At 46.0% G+C, this 18,408-nt stretch overlaps 1 protein-coding gene across 3 annotated transcripts in view; it reads left to right on the forward strand.

Annotated features, from left to right (window-relative positions):
* Positions 1–18,408, forward strand: part of MNAT1 (MNAT1 component of CDK activating kinase) — a 120,434-nt gene that overhangs the window by 1,410 nt on the left and 100,616 nt on the right. The window contains exon 1 of one of the 3 annotated variants that reach the window (XM_068682477.1): positions 16,513–16,538. The exons of the other annotated variants lie outside the window; for them this stretch is intronic. Within the exon in view, the coding sequence (XP_068538578.1) occupies positions 16,528–16,538 (11 nt within the window). The 5' untranslated portion in view covers positions 16,513–16,527. Of the gene's footprint in view, positions 1–16,512; positions 16,539–18,408 lie in introns of those variants that run through there. 3 annotated transcript variants of the gene reach the window in all.

Raw genomic sequence — 18,408 nt, forward strand, 5'->3', positions numbered from 1 at the left:
AAAAGCTAACAGCAGCGTTGGGGCAAGGCTGTGCAGTTTTAAAATGCTGTTTCTATCTTCTGTTCCAGCGAAGATCAAAGGACTAGTGGTCTTCGTGATCTTCTGCTTTCAAGCTCCTCCAGAGCCACTTCCAGCAGAGGACAGCATGTTTCAGTTTGCTCTCCTTCTTTGGTTCGCAGTGTTTTCTTTTGTAGCTGAGCTTTGCTTGAGAAAATGAGTCATGTTTTGTGCTTTTCTGGGTCCAGCTGCTGACATTTTCTTAGGGACTGATGTCCCTGCCTTGCTTTCCTTGTTTCTTCCCACACTGCCTCTGCTCACCCCAGCTCTCGTTGTTTGCACTTTGGTGTTTGGAAGTGTTTTGTCCAAGGCCAGAGCTGGCCTGAATCTGTGTGGCCCTGGCTTGGGCCAGCCCAGGTATCTCTGCAGGGTGCTCGCCAGGAGAGGTCTGTGCAGGGCCAGACAGACCCTCCCTGAATTTGGTGATGTCTGTTAGTCCCCCCGGTCACCTCCCAGCAAAGGGGGGCTCTGCAGCAGGGAACCACAGCTTTAAAGCTCCACTTTACCCTTGAGGGTAGCGTTGAAGTCACTGCGTGAGTTGGATTTCTGGATTTCTTTACCTTCTTTGAAATCAAGGGCTCTCCGTCTTGATGTGGTTCAAGCGGGTCGCTTTCTCCCTGAAATATCCTTTTAATAACGCCTTTAACGTGTTTTTATTATTACTTCCGTATGATCTTACAAAGCCTCCATACTGGAAGTCATTTCTTGGTAACGGCCAGTGTGTTCTCATAATAACCGATCTCGAAGCTGGAAGCTCAGTGGAGACATCTGCAAGTGAAGTATGAGGGGAAAAAGGAGGCAATTGGCATTTGTCCTTTCATAAATTTACCACGTTTCTGCCACAGGGAAAGAATGTCTAACTTATTTTCAAAGCAAATGAGCCAACATAAATTTCTGATGGGGATTTATCCTTTTTATTAATACTTTGCTCTTCTTACAGTTGAAAATACTTCTCCCAATTCTTAATCTAAGTTTCTTCACTATAACTTAAGCATATAAGAATCCCAACATGCATTTTACCTTGTGAAGTGTTTGTTATGCCTCTTTTACAGGAACATTTTGTATGCTTTGGGGCTTTTCTCTTTGGCGTTTTCCACACTGAAGAAGTCCTATTCCTTCAGTGATATTTCACTTACATCTGCGGCCTCAGCTTATTTCTCTTCTCGAGGCTTTTTCCGCTTGGTTTGTGTTTTTCTTGGAGTGCTCGGAAATGGACATAATCCTCAGAGTCCTTAGAACCACAGGCAGAGTCAAAATTATTTCATTTGCCTTGCATCTGGTACTTGCATTTCATGCATCTTGCTAGGACAGATGAATCTATGCATGTCCTTATTTTTTTTTTTGCTGATATGTGTTGATTTATGTTTGGCTTAAACCCCAGATTCCTTAGCACCTCACCACACAGCGTATCTCCGTGCAGAGCAGTGTTTAACCTCGCTTTCCAAGTCGGTAAGCAGCTGACTGCTCCTACCTGTTTGCTTTATCAAACTGTACATTATTTCACATGAGTTTTGCACTTGCTTCACGTGACCTTAGATTCTGAGCCCGTCCATCAAAGTGCTTGCAGTTGTCCCAGCTTTATACCGTCTGTTAACTTAAGCAAACAAACCCTTTCTGTCCTGGTGTTTTATAACACGCAATTTGTTGACAAGGTGTTGTCTGGGAGATGTTCGAGTTGTTTCTTGGAGCCATAAGAAATCAAACTGAGGCAGAGGAGAACACAGAGTTGCCAGCAGAAAGTTCCTTGTTAAATAATCTTTATTTCCTCGAGTTACTTTTTATAGTAGTGGAGACTTAAAAAAGATTAGAGCCACATTAATACACTTGCTACCTATTTTCTCTGACTGAAATAACGATAACTTATCTCTGGGCAGGGCTCCTAGCAATCTCTCAGGACTCCAGCATGTTCTGTATTTGTTCAGTTTATATGACTGTCAATTCAAGTGTCAAAAGTCCCACTAAATCAAAACTATATTGCCTCGAGTTGGCATTTCCCTATCTACATTGCTGCTCTGTCACTGCAGGAACTTATATTCCTTTGGTACGGCTCGTTCTTGAACGGCGTGTTGGCTCCTAAGTGCTACGTTATCTGAGGCACGCGGGAGATAGCTGCTTGTCTGATCCTATTCCAGCATCATCCCGGGGACCGGCAGCAAGCCGGGCTGCTCTGCTCTCTTTTCCTGCTGTGTACAGGTAGGTGCTTCTGCCCTTCTTCAGACTTGATGTGGAGAGCAGAGCTGATCTTTGATAACTGCCTTTCTCAGCTTTCAAAGGGTATTTAGTGTGTTGTCTGCCAGCTTTGAGAACCTTCAAGGATTTTTTTTTTAATGCGGTAACCCCTGAATGTAGTCCAGAGGTGAAGTTTCACAAGGACTGTAGTGCCTTTATTGTGTTTTCGAGTTGAAGTTTACTGATAAATACGCGTGAGATATTGGGTCCTGGCTCTGCTCTCTTGGCTTGGGAGGTGTGAGGCACTTGCTCGAACGCGTCTCCCAGTTCTAGCTTGTGCTCCTGCTCCTTTCGTGCTGGTAGCAGCTTCGTTAGTCAGCTCCAGCTCATCTCACTTGGACAGATGCAGAAAACACCCCGAGTCCTTTGGCATTATCTGTTGGAGGTTTCCTTCCTGTAGAGCCGTGGGTTAACGTGCTCCTGCTTTAACTGCTCCCTCTTTCACCACGAGCATCCTAGAGGAATATTTTCCTATTACCTGCAGTCTTGCCTCCGTTAGTTTTTTTTCCTAATGCTTTGTTGTTTTTTTTCCTAATGATTTTGTTGTTTGTGCTATTCACTTCATCACCTTCAGATACTTGGAGTAGTACAAAACGGAGAAAGTGCAAAATCTGTTGAATTTCAAGTCATTAAAGGGCTTATACTTGGCTGAGATGGCTTGTCAGTACACCTCAGATCTTTCCTTCAGGTTTCAGATAGCTTGTTGTTTTACCTTTAGTTAATTTTCTTTATTTTGCCCTCCTGAAGAATGGCGAGTGGTGCCTTTTTATGCTTTCTGTCACCAAGTTGTTTCTGCTTTCATGTTCTTAGCCAATTCCCCCCCTTTGGTTGGAATAACGCTACAAGAGCCTTCCTTCTATAGCTTTCTTTTCCCACCTCTTGTATAAACAAAGTTAATCTCAAAGTGTTTGAGAACTTGTTGGGCAATGTGTGTCCTGTTTGTTCCTTCTTTTTTTTGACAGATGCCTGCAGTGAAGGTCCCTGCTGCTCTGAAGTGCTGTGCTTTGGCGATCCTGCTCCTCATTCTTCTCCCCTTCCCCGCTTTGTCCATTTAAATCTCTCAGATCCGGGGCTGTGGAGTAGGTACGATGTGTTACAGGACCTGTTTTGGCCTCCCATCTCTCTTTTACTGTGTCCTAAACCCTGCCAACAAATTCATTCTGCATCTCAGGACCTATATATGCAGTCAGCATTTCTTCTTTTCCATCCTTTGCATACGTTCAGGGAGCTTTACGCTGTGTCGGAGCAGCTCCGGAGCCTTCCTCCTCCCTGCTGAGTTCCCAGTGGCCGGAGGGGCTGAGGAATGTGGCCGCTGGTGGCGGAGCAGGGGCCGGTGTGCTGATAAGCAGCACGGTGGAGATAAGGGGGAAGCAGATGAGTGCAGGAGGATGAGATCGGACGTGGGGTCTCTGCTGTAAACATCCTTCGAGCTGGGCCCCCACCGCAGTTTATTCCAACAGACCCGTGCCAAGCCGTGCAACTACGGGAGTGGTTTTGGGGGGGTGTTGTTTTTTAGTATTTTTCTTAGTTTTTGCTTCTTGTCCAATATCATGAGAAGTGCAAGACCGTGTGTTTTTGGCATTAGAGCAACGTTAAATAAGCCTTTTCCACTATAAATCTTCCCTGTCACCGGGAGGGAGGATGATAAATTAGCAGTTAAAAGTTGTGCTAAGATGGGACTTAGTATGGAAATGCTCGGCTCAAGAATAATGAATGTCTTTTTGAGTTTATTTTCTTAAGTCTAACAGAGGTTCAAGTCATCAGATCCTTGGCTTTAAAGAAGCTTTTGCGCGGGGGAAGGTGTGTCTTATTATGGAGCAGTGCTTGATTAAAGTTTTGCAGCACGTTTGTTCCTGAGGTGCAGCCATGGCTTTGCCTTCGTTTAAAAGTTGTATTCCAGAGCCTTTGTGCACGATTTTTGAGAATTCGGATGGTTCCCAGTGTCTCTTCTGAGTGTGCAGATGCTGGGGGCGTGCTTGCTGATGGAGTTGTAATCCACCTGGCTTCGTCTGAGACCATGAATTATCTTTTTGCTTGGGTTTTCATTGCCTGTGCAGAGCTTTAGGAGGCAGGGTAAGCATATCCCAGTGATTTACTTACAGAAAGAGGGAAGGAAATGCACCCACCCAAAACTGCATTAAAAGAATGTTAAGGCAGTTGCTGCAAACAGGGCTGGGTAAGGAAATTTACTGTTGGCTGTAAACTTGGACCATATGGTCCCCGACAATCAGACACAAAAGGCGTAGGTAAAATAGGAGTTAATTGGGGCTCCTGGCTCAGCTTTGTTGTCCCACTGCCTGCTCTGGGGAGGAGGAGGAGGGAAGCTGATGTGTAAAGCTCCTTCCTCGGGCTTGGGGGCTGCTCCAGCTACCTGTGGCCCATCCCAGCTTGAGGGAGAAAATGTGGTTGATGCCTGCAGGCTGCCAAAAGCAGAGGCACTCCCTTCCCTCCCTAGTGGCAGCCAGCTGTTGTGCTGTCTCTGCAGAGTGTTCCCAGTGCTCGCCATCTTGGGGAGGCAGGGGCGCAGCACCAGAGCAGCCTCTGCACAGAACTGCTGCTCGATTTCTGCTGCTTTGGCCCCTGTGCCGTGTTTGGCTTTGTTCATGTACTGCTGCAATTGTAGGTGGTAGTTAATGAACTTGCTCGATGATAAACTTTCCTGTTGTGTCGTCTTCCTGTCCACAAGAGGCTCAGAATAAGTTGTCTGGGCTCTTTATGAAAATTTAATTCTTTTTCTCCTTTTCCCAGAGGGAGATGTGTTTATTTCTCATTTAATTTTTTAATAAGGCTCCAAAATGAAGACAGCACAACAGCGCTTACGATCTCTAGGCCCGGCTTTGTGCCGCTCAGGGGAGACATCAATTCACCAGGTTGTGCCGTGGGGATTGTAATCTGCCCTGCACCCCGTTACGGCTCTTCCAGGGATTCATTAGGGGGTGAGAGCGTCCTTGGAGAACTCTAATTGCGGTGCTAACGGCTGCTAAAATGAAGAAACAGAGGTTTCATTATTTGCTTATTTATTTTAATGTTAGGAGCATTCGGAGTCTTGTGGCTGTCAGACTCTCCTGGAGTTGGAAGTAGGAGCATCCCCAGTGAGTTCAGCGCCGTGGGGTCTCCTGCCAGCACGTGGGGCTGGAGTCGCTGGAAAAAAGTTTGGAGTCTTAGTGTTTAATCTCCTTCCAAGCGAAAGGATCTCTTGGCCTCCCGCTGCATTCTTCCCTGTAGTGTGGTTCAAGAAAATGCCGTTCTTTTAGGATGGGGGGGAGCCCTGGAGATTGTGGAAAAGAACATAAAACTGTGTTTAAGCCAACCGAGTTTGAAGAAGTCTAATTAGAGGTAGGCAGTGAGGATCTGTCAATTTTTAACCTGTAGTTTTAACTCCAGTACGTGGGAATTAAGCATTTAAATACGTGTTGGGTTCTTATTCAGCAAGATTTTTTTCTGAACAATGCATCTTAAATCAAGATACACAAGCACAGTGATGTTGTTTTCGGGACTGCCAGTTGTAACCTAAAAGTTTGCTGCGTTGGATGATGGTGATGAAGATGATGATGATTTTTTAAGGCCACCAGGTTCCTGTTCCTGGCAGAGACGGCAGCGCTGTTCTTCTGCAAGGCCCAGGGGGTTCTGCTCCTGGCCACCTGCCTGCTGCTTTGCCTGGTGCTGGCCCTGGCCAGCATCTCTTGGAGCACTCGAACTTGTTACTGTAGCAGCAAACTGCCTGTCTGGGTCGTTCAGAAGCGGAGCTTCGGGCTGGTGAGTGTTAGCAGCGTGAGTAGCACTGGCTGAACCTTAGCGACGTGCGTGTGGCTGCAGGCTCTGCTGCCCCCGGGATCCGGTTTGCTAACCTGGCACAAAGCGAGCAGCTCTTTTGTTAGGTTCCTGCGGTGATGTTTGCCAAGGATTAGTGAGCTGAAGTGGCTTACGGAAGGTTAGACAGGCATCGGAGGTGGCACGAGGTAACCTGGAGGAAAAGGCGTCCACAGGCAAGGCGGGACGGGGCTGAGGAAGGTCCCACAGCGTCAGCATCGGCTTGGCTTGCACCACGGCCTGAAGCTGCCTGCCCGAATAGCTGCCTTATCTCGGAGAGCAGGTGCTCTGCTTTGTCTCCCTCAGCCTGCTTGTTTTCTTGTGACTTGCTCTATCACATCTCAAGTGAGGTTCCTGGGCGTGGATCCTCGCCTGCACAACCAAATGTAAGTGGTCTTGGTGGGCTAAAGCCCCCCAAAATCTCAAAAACATCTCAGAAGTTGAGATTTTTAGCTGTGCGTAGCTCCAGAGCAGGAACTTTGTGTGGTCCTAAAAATGCTTGCCTTGCTTTCAGGAATTCAGCAGTAAAAACTAGGTGCAGTGCTTTGTTCCAAGTGTTATGGGTGAGCTGGGAGACGCATCGGGGAGTTTTTAACTCATGTTCATCAGACCTGCCATGGGAAATGAGGTTAACTGGCGCTGGTTTGAAATAGTTGCACGATCGTGGTCCATTTATCCTCAAAAGAAGCAGCAAATGACTTTTATTTTTTTTAGCTGGATGTATTTCCTCAGAAAGCAGGCTCTTTTCCCCTGAATTCTTAGGATATACAGATCTAGGTCATCGTTCTTCATCTTTTTGGAGTTATTCCTGTTTTTATTAATTGGGATTAGATGGTCTTTGGACTCTGATCCATCCCATTACTCTTCCCAAGTCTCTCCAGCTTAGTCATGGGAGGTAATTAAATCATTGCTGAAATACCCAAGAGGTTATTTCCTTCGGCCATCCAGCTTTGACAGTGAATATTTGCTTTTAATTTTGGCTCTGGATCACGGCCTTAATTCTCCTGTTGCAATGGCATCAGTGTTTTGGTTAGGTCCTTCCCTTTGTTTTAAAACTTAAATATTTGAAAATTTTACATATATTTTTTTTCTATCGAGTTTGCAACTGGGATGTCTGCTTTGTACCACTTTTTCTCCGCGCAGCAAGGCTTGCTGAGCTCTAATCTTCGTTCCTCATAAGCATTTCTGGAAATTTGAATTGTGGTTCTGCTCTGAAAGGCAACCTTGGCAAAAGGCAAGCTATTGTTTGTGTCCTGGATCTCCAGCGAGCCCATTGAAAAGTCCTTTTTTTTTTTTTTTTTCCTTGATTCTGATAATTTGGTCTGGCTCAGTCTGCTGCTTGAGATCTGAAGCAGGCTAATGGATTTGATGCCCAGCTCGAGGCGTCCGCAGCCACGCTTAACCCTTTTACCCCCCTGGGTAAGTGTGTGCCGGGTGGGTTAGACATGAGGAATGCCCAACGTGGTAGGGGGCCCACACAGAGACACGGGAAATCCCCATGGGAAAATTACTTATCGAAAAAGAAGGCAAGCACGATAGCATTTTAAACAATTAGATATTAGGAACTTTGTTTTTTTTTTTAATTGCACCTACTGCATTATCACTCAAGCTAATAATCCTGTGGGGTTGTGAGCAAGGAGGATGTTTGACTTCTGTGTGGTTGCATTAGCTCTAAAGCGCTAATAAGTGGTACACGTGCATTTAACATTTATGAAATTAAGCAAATATCTTCCTGAGTCCTTGCAAAAGGATGTCTCGATAATTGTGACTTCTGAGCGGAACAGAACCAACAGTGCCACCCTCAGAAGCTGTGTCCGTGGGCTCTTTGAGGCATTGGTTGTTTTTTTTGCTGTTTTTTTTTTTTTGTCCCAAGGACGGCTGAAGGTAAAGTTTGGAGTAAAGCTGGGTCAGCAATTTGGAAATTGAATCGAGCGCTCCAGTGTTCAAATCTGGTTAGGGAATTAAGAAATAAAAAGGAGAAACCTTCCCTGAGAGTAACAGACTGTGGGACAAGCTGGTGCTGTGGGCACATCTCTCGCTGCCAGCTCCCTCGTGGGCTCCCTGACACGCTGGAGGCAGTGGGTGCTGCTTCACAAGAAGGCCACTCTGGCCGTAATAAAAGTCATAAATACTCATCCTGGGAGCGGACTGGCCTCCGTAATGACAGCTACTTGGTTTTGAATGATGAGCAAGTTATCTGCTCTGATAAATATTTTGGCTCCGAGTCAGGAAACGCGCAGATGATGATTTTTGCCGTTACCACACTCCTGCTCCAATGAATGGCATGGAGGTTAAATACATCTCGAAGCATTTGCAGAAGCCTGGGCTTAATTGGAACTCGTGGGCTTCTTTAAAATTCCCCAGGCCCGGCTTCCCAAGCCCAAAGAGCGTGCTGCTCCCTGGTTTTTATTAATGCCAGGGCTGTGAGTCCGTCCGCTGGGGTTGCAGAGATTTGCTGCCTTTCCTAGACAGCAAAAAAAAAGGCGAGGGAGGGGTTTGGTGGTGGAGTCACCTTGAGGTTTCTGAGCCACACGGGAGGCGTTGGGTCTCCTGGGCAGGAGGCTGCATCACGGAGCTGCTGGCGGTGCTGGGGCAAGGAGGACAACCTCTTTTTGGCACCGGCAAGTCCAGGCAGACCTGGAAGAGTTCAGGTTTTTCTTAGAGAAGCTGTCTACAGGTTTAAGGAGACCAAAAATCAAAAAAATTAGTCCTTACTCACCCAGGCTGGCATCAGTGGCAGTTGTGGGACTGATCTGCTGTGACCTGGAGGTGAGAGGCTGCCCTTAAATCCCCAAGGTCCCCTGGTTTTGGGGGATCTACGGAGAGTTTGGAGGTGTTGGTGAAGGGAGGTGATCCTCCCCCTCTGCTCAGCCCTGCTGGGGCCTCACCTGGAGCATTGTGTCCAGCTCAGGGCTCCCCAGTGCAGGAGGGACATGGAGCTACTGGAGCGAGTCCAGAGGAGGGCTGCGGAGATGATGAGAGGACATTTAGGATCCATTTAGGAACCTTTGCTGCCACCAGACAGATTTTGGAAAGGATCCTTCTCTCTTGCAAGGAGCATGCGACTGGGAAACACCTCATGGCCGTGAGGAAAGTGGAAAATTTGTAGTGGGGCAGAAAGGGGAGGCTGACCCCCCTCCTACCTCGTGGCAGTAAAAGAAACAGCAAAGATCTAGGGGAACCTGGCTGGAGATTGGGGAATGACTGCACGGGGACCTGAGATGGCTGGGGAAAGATTGAGGAAGAGGAGGACTGAGGAAGAACTGGAGCTGCAGATCCATGGAGGAAGGAGCAGCGAGGCTCTGGGAGGACAGATGCAGTGGGGGGGCTACGGGAAGACCAGAGGTAAGGACAGGGGGGACGTGCATTTGTGGGAGGGGGATAGGTGTAGGGTTGGGTGCTGTGCCTGGATCGAGAAGTCATGGGGGAGGAAAAAAAGGAAGCACACGGGAGGGGTTGGCACTGATGCTGGCTTTCCCACTTGGGGTCGGAGCACAGCTGGGGTTTGAGAGGTGCTCTGCAGAGCCCCAAAGTTGGCCAAATTCCTGCAGCCCGGTGTTTCCAGGGGCTCTGCTGGTCAGGCTGCCCCGCAGCAGCGTGGGCTGTGCGAAAGGCTCCTGAGCTCCTCAGGAGCTGGGCTTTAGGCAGAGGAAATCCGACGGAGTGCGAACGCTGATCACTCTCAAATCAGGAATGTGAAATTTGGGCATGCTTCAGGCGTTATTGTGGCTTAGTTTCCTTATCTGGTAATGCGGGGATAACGCTGCCTCTCGGCGATTTTGGAGGAGGTCGGTTACTTAACGCTTGCTCTGCACGCCAAGCAAAACTGGAGAGAAGGAAAAAAGTAAACTTGTCGAAGCAGGATTTGAACGGGGCAGAATAAACAAGGACTGAGGATAAAATGGCACTGTCTGTGCACACAGTCGCCTCCCCAGAGGGCTGAAAGAGGTCCTGCCAAACGGGGAAGAGCAGCTCTGAACTCCAGCTCCTGGCAAGGCCGAGTGTGTAACTCTGAGGGAAGAAAGGCAGTGCCTAGGCGTGTTGGAGGAACAGCACCGAGGCCTGGAGGGGTTGGAAAGGTGAGTGAAAGTGAGCAGAGCTGGGGAGCAGGGCCACAGCCTGGGTGCCCACCTCCTTCTTCCGGAGGGAGAAGCTCATCTCGGAGCGCCGACCACGAGAGCGATCAGGCTTCAGTTCTCGCTTCTGAAATGGGATTCGTGTGGCTTGGTTATGGGCAAGACAGGGAGATTTTAATTGTCTGACTTATTTATGGTAGAGTTAAATAGGTTGGTTGGTGTCTATTTTATGTTCTCTGTCACTGACCTTTCTCTTGGTTTCAGTCTCTGCAGCAAACTAAGGCTGTGTTACTTTGATACAGCCTTACCTCTCTCCTTGCAAAGCAGTTGTGATTTCCTAGGTAAGACTTCATGTCCCACACTCCTGTTACATCTACAAGTGGATAGTTCAAAAAGATAACAGCATCATTAGGTGAGAACCCACACACAGTCCGTATTTTCTACAAGCTGGATCATTCAGATCCCCTCTCTGGTGTTCTTCGCATTCTCTTGTTCTTGAGCATCAATGATATAATTACAAACATCTACGAGGTCAATGCTGATCTGAAAGTAATCACTCATTGAACATAATGGACCACAATCAGTTCGTCTGATACCTAATTAGTCCGGTATTTTATTTGAAAATCACGTGGTTCTTACTGATAGTAAAAAGATGCAAAGTTGCCTGGAGGAGAATTGCCCCAACGTGGTGCTCTTCACCCTGCGTCCTTCCTTCGCAAATATAGCAGCAGCTCCACCATTGAAAATTTAATGAAGCTTTCATCGATACGGCGCAGTGCCACCCCGTTCTCTGAAACCTATTCATATTTAATGAGCTTCTAATTCTAATTTCAGGTAACAGGAACAGCTGAATATAACCATAAATCCGATTTGCTTGCGAACAGCACGTCCCGTGTCACTTCCAGTTTGTCAGGTAGCCATTGATGACCGGCGTGGTAAAGCATAGGAGCTGGCGTACGTCTCCGTGTCAAACAGCTGCTGTTCCAGTTGGCTTTTGGCTACGTTTGGTAGCTGGCTTAAAATGTTTTGTTTCAGACTTCTATTTTTTTTTTCATAAAAACCAGCCCGAGGAAACAGAAGCAGTGACCTTAAAGCAATGAGGCCGTTGTCTGAGTGACATTTCTAAGTATTTCTGCTTCGTGGTGGCTTTTTTTTTTTCCTTAGCCAGCCTAAGGTTGGTTAGTTCCTTAGTTAAAAAGTACAATAGTGGGAAAATTTTCTTGTATGTGTGGGAGAGCTGGTAATGCAGAGCAAAATATAGAATTGGGTATAATTAATTACAGAAGATGGAAATAGCCTAGGAATAACTGCGAAAATATCCTACTGCCCTCTGGACAGTCTCAAAGAAGATTTCTGTGAAGCATCAGATAATGCTGCTTTGCCCAGCCCAGCCTAGAAGCGCAACAGGGCTTGTTTTGCTCACTGGGAGTGGATCATAATGTAGAAAAGATGGTATTGTTTACCAAATTTTATGCAATAACACCTATGAATGCATAATTCCGTTTTTAATTAGAATAGGAAAGCATTAACACTAGAGCGCTGTTCTGATGACGTGCTAATACCTCATTGGTCTATCTGCGTTATTTAATTTATGGTCCTTTTATTGGTTCCCATAATCATAATTGACATTTATCCATTAATATTTAATTTGTGTTTTGGAGGTTAATTGCAGAAAAAGGCCGTATATAACGTGATGCCATCGAATATAGAAACATAAAATTTAATAACCAGAACCATCCTCCACTACATATAGCACATATAATAATACAAAAGGCAGCGTAGAGAATGGTATTTGCTCCACCCCTTTCCCAGCGGTATGTGATTTTATATTTTATCTAGTAAAGTGTTTTATTTTAACTAATCTTATTTTAATACCAAGGTAAATTCATGCTTGCATAGCATATATTAGTGTCCTGGTTGCTTTTGGCTATTCTTATTTTCTTGCACTAATTTCCTGGGTGCATTACACTATCAGGGCTAATTAGGATGTTCTCCTGCGTTTTTTTTAATCAACATTTAACGTGTGTTTTAGTGGCCTCGCAGGTGGAACAGGACAGTGTCTGCTAAGCGTGTTACGTGGATGTTCTGTGTGTCAGGTATGTGCAGCAGCCCCAGGATTCTCTTCAGCCTTTAGCAAGGCTTCACACCCGACCTTCATGGCTTCCCCACAGAGAAGACCAAGAAGAGTTGTCAGACTGGTGTGTCTTGGTAGGTGTAGCTCTGAGGCCACCATCCTCACAGCTGCTACAGCACGGGCTTGCCAGGAGCCTCTGAGCAGTCACCTGCAGCCAGCAAGGATGGTTTTTGGCTTCTCAGCCAGCTCTGTTGTGCCGTGCTTTAAGCCCTTGCCAGGGGAAGCTGCAGCAAATGCACTGCAGCCCGCAGTCTCTGCAGTACCTGTCCCTGGTGGTTTCCCGGTTCCTCGAGCACATCCCTGCAAGGATTTGGCTTTTTCATCTTCTGAATTCTGCCCTACCTGATTTTTAAGGCTTTGAGGTTCAGCCCTTAATAAAGAGCTCTGGTGTGGGCAAGTAAATCTGATGTCTTGTGAAGCAGGAAAGTGAAATCACTTGCTGTACCTCGTCTGCTTTGGGCATTTAATGGAGCTGCTGGGCAACGTCACATATGTAGCAATGATGGGCACTTCCACTGAATATAGATTTGTGTGTTTCTTGAATTTATCATGACTAATTTAAAATAAATACAAATTCCAGGTGAAGATTCTTGTTTCCTAGCCATGCAGAAAACAGTAGGACAGAGGAAAGAACTGCATAACAAGACTTGTTTCAGAAGATGGGCTCAGATCATCAGGTGCTTGAAGGGTAGCCTCACTTGTGCAGGTAGTCCATAGGAAGAGTGGCACTCCTCATGTGACAATGACTTTCGTGATCAAAACCAAACGATTTATTTTCACTTTTAAAAAGTGTGCATCAGTTTTTCTGATGGTCATACTTCTGGTAAATGAACGTAATGCAGTTTACTGCTATCAACTTCTCTTAAATAAGGAATTTATCTTAATAGAGTCACTTTTTGTGTTTGGCTTGGACTATTAAGAGTGGAGACCGAAGGTGCTTGAGATAGATGGGTTGGTTTTTATTTTAAAAAAATACATTACCAGCTCAAAGGTCTTAAATGACTCTCTCTCATCTCCACTTGAGTGACACCAGATATTTTAGTTGCCAGTCTGAAGCGTGATCTCTTTTGTCTGGGTCAACGTTTTACTAGGGTCTGTAACAAATGCACTAATGCAGCTTAACTTCATAATGAGAAAAGTTTTTTTTTTTTTTTTTTTTTGCCAAATTTGGAGGAACGTCTTTAGTAAAACTAATATTTACTTTCCTAATTTCTGCAGTTTTTTTTTTTCAGGTGCTTTAAAGTTGATTTGAGTGCTTTTGCCTGGAGTATCTTGAGGTATATAAAAACTGTACATAAAAGCTACATTCCACGAGTTGTTACCGAGTTTTGCTCTCAGAAGTTAGAAAATGCCAGAAAAGGTTTCCTTGTTCAGTTTTAGCTTGGCTCCCCTGTATGCACAATAACACGATTATTCGTGTACAATGCTATTTTTCATCTTGCAAGGACTTGTCTTGTACTGTATTCAGAGAACATCTTCATCTTTATTTGATGAACCAGTTACTTACTGGACATTATCGAGCAGCTGTAATGAATAACAGACTCGTTAATTTCTTCCTTTTTTATGGTGCTAAAGGACTCTGGATACAAACCCTTCTGTGCCCATCTATTTCTCCTGTGATGTAGAAGTGTACGCATGTGATGAGAAGAGTAATCAAGATTTTACAGGGATCTCTACATTTCAGAAGTGTGCTATAAGGGGAATGTCAGAACTTTTGCCAGCTACCCTTTGTTTTCAAACAACCTGCTTCCACAGCAAACCAAAAATAGCCATTTGAGAGCCTTGTAATGAAAAGCGTTAAACTTAGCCTGCGCCGATCCTCTGAGCAGCGATCAGGCATTCCAGAAAAGGTATTTGCGTTTGGTAAGGTAATTATATTTCACCTTTGCCCTGCAGTATAGTTTCGGAGTTTTTTCAAGGTTTTATTTTGGGTTACAGCCTTGAGCTCAGATGACGGGGAAGTTGAATAACCCAGTGTTTGGGCAGCCAACCCACAGAATCATCTCAGTGCTACTGCACGATATCAAAACCGAAGGTTTGGTCCCGGGGGAAGGGAAACTAGGTATAAACAGAAAGAGCAGAGTTTGAAAAAGAATGGGGTTACTGGGGGCATGGTATCTCTTTTTTTCACCCCTGTTTCATTTTTCTGTTGTGCTTTATGTCCCAGTTCCCCAAACAGCTGTATCAGCACGTCCGACAGGCAGCAAGCTGCGATGCCAGTGCAGGTACAGGGAGGAAATGGGGTTAAACAGCATCGAGGTTGTTACCAGAAAAAACCTGCAACGTGGCCACCCCTCCGGGTATCTTTTCTGTGGGTCCTCTGTGTTTTCTGAGATGCTTTGGCAGGCCTGCTCCTTTGTGTGCAGGTTTTGTCTCGGCATTTTTAAGCTGAATCCCAAACAGAAAGGTTGCGCCTTGCCAAGCGTCTGCGATCGTGTCTTTTGAGTGGTGTTGTCCCTGCTTGCCCTCGGCTTCTAGAAGGTACGAGCTTTGTGACTGGCCTCGTTACTGTAAAATATTTTTATACTTTGTGCGTGAAGACGTCATTGGCCGTGCCATGTGTGAAGGTGACAGGGAGAAAGAAGATGAGCAGTGGCTTGGTAAAAAGAAAAAATGACTGGCCACATGAGGTGACTTCCAGCTGAGCCTTTGTGGTAGCCCCAGCTAATTGCAGACCAGATGTCCCCAGTGTCACACAGCTGTCCTATCCACATGTTCTCACCCCTTTTTTTGGCATTGAGTGGTGATCCAGTTCAGGGAGGTGATCCAATTCAGTGTCTTCAACTGTTTTCAACTGGATTAGCTCCTTGTATTGCTCCCGGACAGCTGGGCTGTTTTGGGAGCACAGATTTAAAAGGAAAATAAGCTACTGTGGGGCTAGATCACACCTTGCAATTGTGTAGCCACATGCAATGCTGGCAAAAATAAATAAATACATCTCTATATGCAATGGTCACATGGTTCATAGATGCTGGTTCCAGCGCTGTACCAGGAGAACGGCTGTCCTTGTAGCAGTCGTACAGCTTGAAGTAGCCACGGAGGTATGTGGCAGCCGTGCAGAAAAAACCTTTCATCTTGGATGATCCCACGCAATTTCCCCAATACATAGTGAGGGAGTTAATGTGTTTGCTTTACTTGACAGCCTGAGCATGCAGAGGCTCCGTTTTTCTTTTGCTCAAACACCGTATAGCTTGGATTTGGATTTAGCTTAAACAAATCACAAGGAACTGTCTCTTCGTATTATGTAAAGTTTATGTTCCTGAGAATAAAAGGATCACTTGTGGATTACTAGAAGTGCTGCAATTTGAAAAGAGCTGTGCTGGGGAGGATACAACTTGTTCTCCTTGAGGTGGGACGAGAGTTTTCAGGTCTCTTTGTAGTCATTTCAAAGCTTGGGCAGGGAGATTTGGTTTACCCTGGCGTTGTAGGATTGTCACTGGTGTGAATGAGGTGCTTGGCAGGAGGTGCTGCTCAGGAGGATGGTCACTGCACAGCCCATACTTCATGTGAGTGATGATTTTCATTTTGTGCATTTTTCTTCTATATGTAAACAGCAGTGAAGATGATGCAAAGCCAAATCTGTTTTGGTTATGCTGGGAATGGCCACGAAGCAAGCGTGATGTTTGGTGCATCGTAACTGTCATCACCGAGCAGTATTTTTGCTTGCTTTTCTAAAGCAGCTTTCACGTTGGTAGTAGCCAAAAAAAACTTTGCAGCCCCAGCTCACGATAGTTCTGCACAGGGAAAGGAAATGTCCTCGAATTAGCTGCAGCCTGAAAAGCAAACAACTTTGGGGATGAAACATGAACAAGAAAAGCACGGTTTCATCATGACTTGCTTAACACAGTGTCCCACGCTAAAGTGCCTGCTCTGTTTAATGCGTTGTTTTTTCAGGAGTTGCAGGGTGGGATGGGGAGGAAAACTGGTGTTAGAGCTTCCTGGAGTGTGAGTTTAAGCAATTGCATTTGTGGTTCTTAATCTCAGTGCTGTTCCTTTTCACCCTTGGACTAGAGTAGGTGGGCTGGTGCCGGGGAACTTTTGTGCCATATCGAAGCTCTGTAGGTCCCTCTGTGCCCCGGCCTGGGCAGCCAGCCCGCAGCTTTTGTCTGCCCTGCACGCAGGTGGAGAGAAGAACGTGGAGAAGTCAGGCTCCCATCAGCCTCCTGAAAGCACTTTGTGTCCCCGGAGAGCCAAACTTGGGGTCTCTTCAGAGGATAATAGATGCCGTGCAGGTGAGTCAGCCTTTTGTGCTGAGGTCCAGGTGCTTGACTTATTTTCAAGTTGGCATGCTCGGACACACTCTGGCATTCAGCGCATTTGTAAACACTCCTGCGAGCTGAGGAAGGCTTTTGTCTTGTAACCGGTTTTCCTTAATGCTCGGGGAGTGACTGGCTTGACGCATTTTCCCCAGGTGGCATCAGCAGCCTGTGAAATACACAGGGAGCTTTCTGCAGCAGGGTGATCCGCAGGTAGGGCAGGCAAGGGTGAGCGTCTTTGGGCAGGGTACCAAAAACACAAATATGCACCCTTGAGGCCCCAGGACAGGGAATGAAAGGCTCCACGTCTCCAACCAGGCCTTTGGGCCATGCAGTTCTGTTCCTCGTTTCTGCTCTCTGTGAATGTAATGGTCGGGAAGTCATTCCTCCAGCACAGCAGACAGATGATACCTTTTGTTTCCCTAGTGGTGGAAAGACCCCTGCTAGTGGAACAGAGCAGAGCTGAAGCCTTTTGTGCTGGGTTTTATGTCAAGTTGGGGTTCTCATGTCTCTGAAAGAGTGTTCAATTTCCCTTTAATAATCTATTACTCCTTTAGAGTCTTTCTTTTTGACCAAGAACTCAGGAATATTTATTTCTGTAGCAAAGAACCAGTGAGAAGTAGTTCCTGGTCAGTTTTCCACAATATTCAATGTAAGTATGTGAAGAGGGCAATCCACATTGTGTTTCTGAGGAAAACAAACCTCCACACTTACGTGGGAAATTATTCAATTCACATAATAAGAATCTTCTCAGGTGTTTGGATCTGTTTTTTTTTTTGATTTTTCTCCTTTCTGGGTGGGTGTTTGTGTGTTGTCATGTCTTGAAGGGCCTGATCTTGTGAATGGTAATGAACAGAGTGGTTTTGTGCACTGATGATGCCCGTGGGACTGTTCCAGTGAGAAGTGTGGAGCTGAGTCCAAAACATCCTTGAAGCCCACCAGATACTGAGGTTTTGCTTCCCCGCCTTCCTTCACCTCCTCCATTCCCAGCGGGCTGTGAAGCAAGCTCTCCTCTCCAGGAGTAGTTGCCTGGAGGACTGGACCTTTTTTTTTCCCTATAGTAAAAAAAGACCTGAACACATTCAACTTTTGACATGTTATGTCTGAAAAAAAGTAAGCTAAAATGTGTGTATAGGCTGCAAATGGTTGCGCAGCCAGTGGTGAGGCATTGAGTTATAACATGCCTCTCTCGAGTGGGTACCCTGGGGATGGAAAAAGTGACTTAATTGTATATTGTCAAAAACAAAGAGCAACTTTTGGTAGGGTCATTTAATGGACCATTTAGCTTCACTTGAAACTGGTTTTGCTAAAAGCTGCCATGCAGGAGTCACACGGGTTTGCCTTTCGGTGTCAACTGTTTGCTGTGTAGGTGGGGGCACGCTGCAGGTGCTGGTGACAGTTTGCTCTGTTTGACTCTGTGCCCAGAGCGAGAAGTGACTGCCTCGCTAGCAGGACCTAAACATGCCATTATCTTATTAGTGCATTCACTTCTTTAGGCAATTAACCCGCATTACGCTTAAGCTACCTTTATTATGCGCATTCCCACAGTTTTAACACTTTATCGTTTAAAGCCTAGGAGTGAGGCTTAATTCCACCCGTGGAGTCTTGGTAAGAGTTCAGCGTGATTGCATCCGAGTGATTTTGGGGGACTGGCCTGAGAAATGAGGGTGAGAATTGGTATTGTCAGCTCTTGGAGCAGGTGGAGAGGCTGCCAGGAAATGCCCTTTCTGTGCTTCGTGTCAGATAAGGTCCTTCTTCCATGTGAGCACGTTCAGATCAAAGGTGGAGATTGATCATCCTGATGTTCAGGTACATTACATTTACATAAGGACTGGTCATCAAGAAT

Source organism: Anas acuta, chromosome 5 (genome assembly GCF_963932015.1).
Source record: "Anas acuta chromosome 5, bAnaAcu1.1, whole genome shotgun sequence".
NCBI lineage: Eukaryota > Metazoa > Chordata > Aves > Anseriformes > Anatidae > Anas > Anas acuta.